Genomic DNA, 9,839 nt, shown 5'->3' with positions numbered 1-9,839 from the left:
GGCTCAGATGAGATGTTAAGTCGATGTGACTTCCCTTCCCCGATACACGCTGGCCCTGCCAGTTGCCAGACAACAGGACGTCAGTTTGGCTGGACACAACTAGACGGCAGCCACCAGTCTGCAAATTAAATCTCTGAAGAGAAAGTGTTGGGAGTGTTGCACTGTACTTCTGTCGTTCGCAGCATGCCATCCTTGCATCCTAACTCCTTCCCTGGCCCTGGTCAAGGATGCTGCGTTGGGTCTTTGGCCCCTAGTCAAATCCCAGGATGACTCTGGGGACTTCCAGCTCCAGTATCTCTGAGCTGCTCCAGTATGGTCATCACTATCTGGTCATGCTAAGGAGGATGGAAGTATGACTCTTTCTCTTCAAACATGTTATTTAACCCCTAACCCCTAACCCTAACCCCTAACCCCTAACCCTAACCCTAACCCCTAGCCCTAACCCCTAGCCCTAACCCTAGCCCTAACCCCTAGCCCTAACCCTAGCCCCTAACCCTAACCCTAACCCTAACCCTAACCCTAACCCTAACCTAACCCCTAGCCCTAACCCCTAGCCCTAACCCCTAGCCCTAACCCCTACCCCTAGCCCTAACCCTAACCTACCCCTAGCCCTAACCCTAACCCCTACCCTAGCCCTAGCCCTAACCTACTCCTAACCCTAGCCCTAACCCTAGCCCTAACCCTACTCCTAACCCTAGCCCTAGCCCTAACCCCTAGCACTAACCCTAACCCTAGCCCTAACCCTAGCCCTAACCCTAACCCCTAGCCCTAACCATAGCCCTAACGCTAGCCCTAGCCCTAACCCTAACCCCTAGCCCTACCCTAGCCCTAACCCTAGCCCTAGCCATAGCCCTAACCTAGCCCTAGCCCTAGCCCTAACCCTAACCCCTAGCCCTAGCACTAACCCTAGCCCTAACGCTAGCCTAACCCTAGCCAGAAGTTTATAGGAGTGTAGAATTGTAGTTGGCGCTGCTATACTAAGTCAAGGACAGGTTGTGATGTGTCTATGATGTGTGTGTGATGTGATGTGTCTGTGATGTGTCTGGGATGTCATGTGTTTGTGATGTGTCTGTGGTGGCATGTGTCTGTGAGGTGATAGATGTGATGTCATGTGTCTGTGATGTGTCTGTGGTGGCATGTGTCTGTGAGGTGATCTGATGTGATGTCATGTGTCTGTGATGTCTCTGTGGTGGCATGTGTCTGTGAGTGATCTGATGTGATGTCATGAGTCTGTGATGTGTCTGTGAGGTTAAGATCACCAGACTTTACTGTCCCTTATCACCAGACTTTACTGTCCTGTATCACCAGACTTACTTGTCCTGTATCACCCAGACTTTACTGTCCCTTATCACCAGACTTTACTGTCCCGTATCACCAGACTTTACTGTCCTGTATCACCAGACTTTACTGTCCTGTATCACCAGACTTTACTGTCCCTTATCACCAGACTTACTGTCCTGTATCACCAAATACTTTACTGTCCTGTATCACCAGACGTTACTGTCCTGTATCACCAGACTTTACTGTCCTGTATCACCAGACCTTACTGTCCTGTATCACCAGACTTTTACTGTCCTGTATCACCAGACTTTACTGTCCTGTATCACCAAATACTTTACTGTCCTGTATCACCAGACTTTACTGTCCTGTATCACACCAGACTTTACTGTCCCTTATCACCAGACTTACTGTCCTGTATCACCAATACTTTACTGTCCTGTATCACCAGACTTTACTGTCCTGTATCACCAGACTTTACTGTCCTGTATCACCAGACTTTACTGTCCTGTATCACCAGACTTTACTGTCCTGTATCACCAGACTTTACTGTCCTGTATCACCAAACTTTACTGTCCTGTATCACCAGACTTTAACTGTCCTGTATCACCAAAACTTTACTGTCCTGTATCACCAGACCTTACTGTCCTGTATCACCAGACTTTACTGTCCTGTATCACCAGACTTTACTGTCCTGTATCACCAGACTTTACTGTCCTGTATCACCGACTTTACTGTCCTTTCTCAGAGAGTTAGGCTAGATGACCATTCAATACCTCTCTGTACCTCTCTATACCCTCTCTTATTCTCTGATTCTCTCTGTTCCATGCTCTCTCTCCTTTTGCATTGTGTTGTGTTGTATTGTGTTGTGTTGTATTGTATAGTGTTGTATTGTGTTGAGTTGAGTTGAGTTGTGTTGTGGACTCAACATAGATAGAGCTGTGTACAAATTATAATCCTGTTATTAACCTAATTAATAGTCCAGACTGACTGGATCACAGAGAGAGAGACAGGAAGTGCTCTCCGGGCAGGATTCTCAGAACAGGATAACACACAGAGACACACACACACATCCACAGACAAACACGATCATGTGTGCAGACAGACGGATGGACAGACAGACAGACGGATGGACAGACAAGTGTACACTGAACAGGCACACACACACACACAAACACAGATGCACCCCGGATCACATCACTACTCTAGTTTATAAGTAATATCAATGGAACTAATGTCTCAAGAGATTACATGTTTGTGTCTAAATGGAGTGAGAAGGACTTTTGTTGGATCAAACATCCGTCCACCACCTGGCTTTATTGTTAGTCAGCCAAATGTTATGTATTTCCAAACAGCAAACCCGAAACTTAACAGTTGTCTGGACCAGGGACATGTTGTGTTTATGCAACTCTATGCAACAAAAGGCTCCCAATTGGACAGACAGCAGATGGTTAATGCAAAATAAGAGCCATATGAAGCAAAACGTGACAGGCTTAGTCCTTATCCAACCCTATCAGGCCTCAGAGTGTCTCTGGTCCAGGCCTCTGTCAGGTGGATCCTGTAAAAGCAACCAAAGGCCCCTACAGAAGCTTTTCTCCTAACACCTAGGCTACAGCTGTCCATACATATGCCAACACATTCTTTCAACAAACTTTCAGACTGACCAACGGATGATAAGAATATGTAATAATAATTTTTGCCAACTAGAAAATGAACTTGATTGCTTTTGGTTTTGCTGTCTCCCGTTTCATTCCGTAAGAGAAGAGAAGCGCCATGAAAGAGAGATGTTTTTAATCTATTGAAGTCGGTGACGTTTTAGAACGTTGGAACGACGATCCGTTAAACTGCGCGCGGAATTAGAGTGCTGCAGGCAGACGATCATGTGGCTCGAGCGAAAGGAAGACCCCTGCGCGCTGAGCGGCTGAGAGCGCGGGCTTTGGACTCCGGAAGAAGGGCGATGGAATAGAATTCTACGTTGCCTGGCGACCGACCGACCGACCGACGGTCGACTGAACTATTGGGAGTCAATATGCCAACGTTTTCTGTCATGTACAAAGGAGCAGTTATCATTAGCAGGTAAACTCCGGTGAAGAGAGGAAGAGGGGAGCGGAGCAGGTGTTTGTGAAAGAATGATGATGTGTTTTACAAATCCGCTTTTTACCTTCTTGAACACGTTTTTTTTATATATATAGGAATACTAGGCTATTATTAAAACCGTTGATGACCAGAATGTAATTTGTTTAGGCTGTCAATTTATTGAAAAACGGATTTTAAAGCGCGCCTTTGAACGGTGCGTTTCAAAGCTGCTGTCCGTTTCTCCACCGCAGAAGCCCGATAGACAACAAATTCTGTTTTGATAGTGCAATTCACTGTAGAATATATATATTTTTTTGTTGTGAACACAATATATAATGTAGTTTAAACGAATGTATTAGAAAAATACAAATTTCTTTGCAGGTTTGATCAATTACAATAATGTTTGGAGTTGTGTTGCGCCGGCTAAATTGTTGTTGATAAAGAACAAATGTAATACTAGTGTATTTTACCCAGTGTGTATTCTATCTTTAGTGTATTTTACCCAGTGTGTAGTCTATCTTTAGTGTATTTTACCCAGCGTGTAGTCTATCTTTAGTGTATTTTACCCAGTGTGTAGTCTATATTTAGTGTATTTTACCCAGTGTGTAGTCTATTTTACCCAGTGTGTGGTCTATCTTTAGTGTATTTTACCCAGTGTGTAGTCTATATTTAGTGTATTTTACCCAGTGTGCAGTCTATCTTTAGTGTATTTTACCCAGTGTGTAGTCTATATTTAGTGTATTTTACCCAGTGTGCAGTCTATCTTTAGTGTATTTTACCCAGTGTGCAGTCTATTTTACCCAGCGTGTAGTCTATCTTTAGTGTATTTTACCCAGTGTGCAGTCTATTTTACCCAGCGTGTATTCTATCTTTAGTGTATTTTACCCAGTGTGTAGTCTATCTTTAGTCTATTTTACCCAGTGTGTAGTCTATCTTTAGTCTATTTTACACCGTGTGCAGTCTATTTTACCCAGTGTGTGGTCTATTTTACCCAGTGTGTATTCTATATTTAGTGTATTTTACCCAGTGTGTATTCTATATTACCCAGTGTGTAGTCTATTTTACCCAGTGTGTAGTCTATATTACCCAGTGTGTAGTCTATCTTTAGTGTATTTTACCCAGTGTGCAGTCTATTTTACCCAGTGTGTGGTCTATTTTACCCAGTGTGTATCCTATCTTTAGTGTATTTTACCCAGTGTGTATTCTATCTTTAGTGTATTTTACCCAGTGTGTAGTCTATCTTTAGTGTATTTTACCCAGTGTGTAGTCTATCTTTAGTCTATTTTACCCAGTGTGTAGTCTATTTTACCCAGTGTGTAGTCTATTTTACCCAGTGTGTAGTCTATCTTTAGTGTATTTTACCCAGTGTGTAGTCTATCTTTAGTCTATTTTACCCAGTGTGTAGTCTATTTTACCCAGTGTGTAGTCTATCTTTAGTGTATTTTACCCAGTGTGTAGTCTATCTTTAGTCTATTTTACCCAGTGTGTAGTCTATATTACCCAGTGTGTGGTCTATCTTTAGTGTATTTTACACCGTGTGTAGTCTATCTTTAGTGTATTTTACCCAGTGTGTAGTCTATATTTAGTGTATTTTACACCGTGTGTAGTCTATCTTTAGTGTATTTTCATAACGAGGATACAATAAACTACACTGTAATTTGAGTGTAGCCTACACAGCTCATCCGGTCAGTCACGCACCCCTCTCCATCTCTCCATGTGGGCGATGATGCAGGGAGATGGAATAGGGTTGGTTAGTTGTGAAGACCACATACATACACAGCACTAATCTCTCCCTGCCAGCTTGTTATAACACCACAGCCTGTATTGAGCTATTATTACACTACATTGTAGCCTATTATGGATGCATTTGGGAAGTTAATGCCAAAACCCAGTATTATTGTATTATTTTGTGACCCTCTGTTAGATATTTGCTATGTAACAACTGTTAGTCCAATCTGACCTGAAACAGAACCAAAAAGGAAAGCAGGATTTTAGTCTTAACTATCCCAAATCTCCAAATGAAAACGTTGAAAGGAGAATTAGTGGGGAATTTGGCAAGGCTGTTCAACGTGTTTACTTTGCAGTCCTGGTGCCAATATGAGCTGATTTTCACAGAGAGAATAGACTAAATAGAAAATATAGCCAGAATAGAGTTGGGATTGGTGGCAATAATAGAACAAATGGTTTCCTAAATGGTGTGTTTGGACTCTCGGTCCAGTGAGGGGCTACAGCTACAGTAGTTGATACTGGGTTGAGTCTGAAGCCATGGGTTCTGGATAAAGATATTGGCTAGTGATATTGTTTGGTTTTATTACTATGGGTCAAGGTTCCACGAGGACATATGAAAATCACTTTGGTTGTGACATACAGCAGATCCCAAACATGAGGGAAGAACCATTCAACCATCAATCAAATCAAATGTATTTATAAAGCCCTTCGTACATCAGCTGATATCTCAAAGTGCTGTACAGAAACCCAGCCTAAAACCCCAAACAGCAAGCAATGCAGGTGTAGAAGCACGGTGGCTAGGAAGAACTCCCTAGAAAGGCCAAAACCTAGGAAGAAACCTAGAGAGGAACCAGGCTATGAGGGGGGGCCAGTCCTCTTCTGGCTGTGCCGGGTGGAGATTATAACAGAACATGGCCAAGATGTTCAAATGTTCATAAATGACCAGCATGGTCCAATAATAATAAGGCAGAACAGTTGAAACTGGAGCAGCAGCACGGCCAGGTGGACTGGGGACAGCAAGGAGTCATCATGTCAGGTAGTCCTGAGGCATGGTCCTAGGGCTCAGGTCCTCCGAGGGAGAGAAAGAAAGAAAGAGAGAAAGAAAGAGAATTAGAGAGAGCACACTTAAATTCACACAGGACACCGAATAGGACAAGAGAAGTACTCCAGATATAACAAACTGACCCTAGCCCCCCGACACAAACTACTGCAGCATAAATACTGGAGGCTGAGACAGGTGGGGTCAGGAGACAAAGAATAAGAATAACACTCCTGCTATGGACATCAGAGAAGTAGAGGATCTGTCCATGTCTTCTGCTCTGTGATTAGTGTACTGTGTTCCCCTCCTCTCTCAGATGATTTTCAGAAATATTGCTTCCTGGCTGTGTTCCCCTCCTCTCTCAGATGATTTTCAGACATATTGCTTCCTGGCTGTGTTCCCCTCCTCTCTAAGATGATTATCAGACAGCTTTCTAGTCAATGGACAAAGACAAATCTGCTTTGTTTCTGTGTTGATTTGGGTTGTCATTTGGTGGCTACAGATTGTGTTGGGTCACAACGGTGTAACAAGGGTTAACAATTTGGTTCATAGTAGATCAGGGCTCTCCAACCCTGTTCCTGGAGAGCTACTGTCCAGAAACCTACATGAGGGTGGCTTTCCAGGAACAGGGTTGGAGTTAAAATCTATAGGAGGGTAGCTCTCTAGGAACAGGGTTGGAGTGTAAACCTACAAGACTGTAGCTCTCCAGGAACAAGGTTGGAGTTAAAATCTATAGGAGGGTAGCTCTCTAGGAACAGGGTTGGAGTGTAAACCTACAGGAGGGTAGCTCTCCAGGAACAGGGTTGGAGTGTAAACCTACAGGACTGTAGCTCTCCAGGAACAGGGTTGGAGTTAAAACCTACAGGACTGTAGCTCTCCAGGAACAGGGTTGGAGTGTTAACCTACAGGTGGGTAGCTCTCCGGGAACAGGTTGGAGAGAACCTGTAGTACACCAACAATGTTTGGGAACCACAGGGATTCCCCTCCTTCACTGAATACCATAGAAGTAGAATGATGGATCAGTGTCTAGTATATTTGTATCTATCCTGTATGCTTATTACCAGATGGTTCAGTGTCTAGTATATTTTTATCTACAGTTGAAGTCGGAAGTTTACATACACATTAGCCAACTACATTTAAACTCAGTTTTTCACAATTCCTGACATTTAATCCTAGTAAAAATTCCCTGTTTTAGGTCAGTTAGGATTACCACTTTATTTTAAGAATGTGAAATGTCAGAATTAGATTAGAGAGAATGATTTATTTAAGCTTTTATTTCTTTCTTCACATTCCCAGGGGGTCAGAAGTTTACATACACTCAATTAGTATTTGGTAGCATTGCCTTTACATTGTTTAACCTGGGTCAAACGTTTCGGGTAGCCTTCCACAAGCTTCCCACAATAAGTTGGGTGGATTCTGGCCCATTCCTCCTGACAGAACTGGTGTAACTGAGTCAGGTTTGTAGGCCTCCTTGCTTGCACACGCTTTTTCAGTTCTGCCCACACATTTTCTATGGGATTGAGGTCACGGCTTTGTGATGGCCACTCCAATACCTTGACTTTGTTGTCCTTAAGCAATTTTGCCACAACTTTGGAATTATGCTTGGGGTCATTGTCCATTTGTAAGACCCCATTTGCGACCAAGCTTTAACTTCCTGACTGATGTCTTGAGATGTTGCTTCAATATATCCACATTATTTTCCTCCCTCATGATGCCATCTATTTTGTGAAGTGCACCAGTCCCTCCTGCAGCAAAGTACCCCCACAACATGATGCTGCCACCTCCATGCTTCACGGTTGGGATGGTGTTCTTCGGCTTGCAAGGCCCCCCCATTTTCCTCCAAACATAACGATGGTCATTATGACCAAACAGTTCTATTTTTGTTTCATCAGACCAGAGGACGTTTCTCCAAGAAGTACGATCTTTGTCCCCATGTGCAGTTGCAAACCATAGTCTTGCTTTTTAATTGTGGTTTTGGAGCAGTGGCTTCTTCCTTGCTGAGCGGCCTTTCCAGGTTATGTCGATATAGGACTCGTTTTACTGTGGATATAGATACTTTTGTACCTGTTTCTTCCAGCATCTTCACAAAGTCCTTTGCTGTTGTTCTGGGATCGATTTGCACTTTTCGCACCAAAGTACGTTCATCTCTAGGAGACAGAACGCGTCCCCTTCCTGAGCGGTATGAAGGCTGCGTGGTCCCATGGTGTTTATACTTGCGTACTATTGTTTGTACAGATGAACGTGGTACCTTCAGGTGTTTGTAAATTGCTCCCAAGGATGAACCAGACTTGTGGAGGTCTTGGCTGATTTCTTTTGATTTTCCCATGATGTCAAGCAAAGAGGCACTGAGTTTGAAGGTAGGCCTTGAAATACACCCACAGGTACATCTCCAATTGACTCAAATTATGTCAATTAGCCTATCAGAAGCTTCTAAAGCCCTGACATAATTTTCTGGAATTTTCCAAGCTGTTTAAAGGCACAGTCAACTTAGTGGATGTAAACATCTGACCCACTGGAATTGTGATACAGTGAATTATAAGTGAAATAATCTGTCTGTAAACAATTGTTGGAAAAATGACTTGTGTCATGCACAAAGTAGATGTCCTAACCGACTTGCCAAAACTATAGTTTGTTAACAAGAAATTTGTGGAGTGGTTGAAAAATGAGTTTTAATGACTCCAACCTAAGTGTATGTAAACTTCCAACTTGAACTGTATATTGTATGCTTACTGCCACATGGTTCAGTGTCTAGTATCATTGTATCTATGCTGTATGCTTACTGCCACATGGTTCAGTGTCTAGTATCTTTGTATCTATGCTGTATGCTTACTGCCACATGGTTCAGTGTCTAGTATCTTTGTATCTATGCTGTATTCTTAGTGCCACATGGTTCAGTGTCTAGTATCTTTGTATCTATGCTGTATTCTTACTGCCACATGGTTCAGTGTCTAGTATCTTTGTATCTATGCTGTATGCTTACTGCCACATGGTTCAGTGTCTAATATCTTTGTATCTATGCCGTATGCTTACTGCCACATGGTTCAGTGTTTGTGTCACTCCTCTCCACTCAAATATGTTAATCAGAAATGTCTAGTCAGTGGACAAAGATGGCTGCTTTGTTTCTCTATTGTCATTTGGTGGAGGTGGTGGTGGGTTGATGTTCTGTTACACTTTTAATCCCACAGCTCTAAGACTCTAAGAATCAATGCTTTGGTTCTAGAAGAGCAGAGCAGACTGAATGTTCCAGCCTCTAAGTGCTGAAGTGGTGCTCTTTATCTTCATAAATGTTCTCTATTAGACCTGAAGACATAATACAATCTGCAGGTGATCTATAGTAGGTCATTGTGATGAGGTTTATCTTCATCAGGTAAAGGTCCTCTATTAGACCTGAATAGATAATACAATCTGCAGGTGATCTATAGTAGGTCATTGTGTGTTTACCTTCATCAGGTAAAGGTCCTCTAGTAGACCTGAATAGATAATACAATCTGCAGGTGATCTATAGTAGGTCATTGTGATGAGGTTTATCTTCATCAGGTAAAGGTCCTCTAGTAGACCTGAATAGATAATACAATCTGCAGGTGATCTATAGTAGGTCATTGTGATGAGGTTTATCTTCATCAGGTAAAGGTCCTCTAGTAGACCTGAAGACATAATACAATCTGCAGGTGATCTATAGTAGGTCATTGTGATGAGGTTTATCTTCATCAGGTAAAGG

At 42.7% G+C, this 9,839-nt stretch overlaps 1 protein-coding gene across 8 annotated transcripts in view; it reads left to right on the top strand.

Moving 5' to 3' along the window:
* The first annotated feature begins 3,142 nt into the window (after positions 1-3,142).
* LOC109885643 (syntaxin-binding protein 4-like) overlaps positions 3,143-9,839 on the top strand; it is a 103,751-nt gene continuing 97,054 nt past the window's right edge. For 6 of the 8 annotated variants that reach the window (XM_031816332.1, XM_031816330.1, XM_031816334.1 and 3 more), the window contains exon 1: positions 3,143-3,354. In XM_031816332.1, the coding sequence (XP_031672192.1) occupies positions 3,308-3,354 (47 nt within the window). In that variant the 5' untranslated portion in view covers positions 3,143-3,307. The remainder of the gene's footprint in view (positions 3,355-9,839) is intronic. The other 2 variants (XM_031816333.1, XM_031816328.1) reach the window with 2 other exon arrangements.

Source organism: Oncorhynchus kisutch, unplaced genomic scaffold (assembly GCF_002021735.2).
Source record: "Oncorhynchus kisutch isolate 150728-3 unplaced genomic scaffold, Okis_V2 scaffold781, whole genome shotgun sequence".
Lineage (NCBI taxonomy): Eukaryota > Metazoa > Chordata > Actinopteri > Salmoniformes > Salmonidae > Oncorhynchus > Oncorhynchus kisutch.
This window is presented reverse-complemented; position numbering and strand designations above follow the sequence as displayed.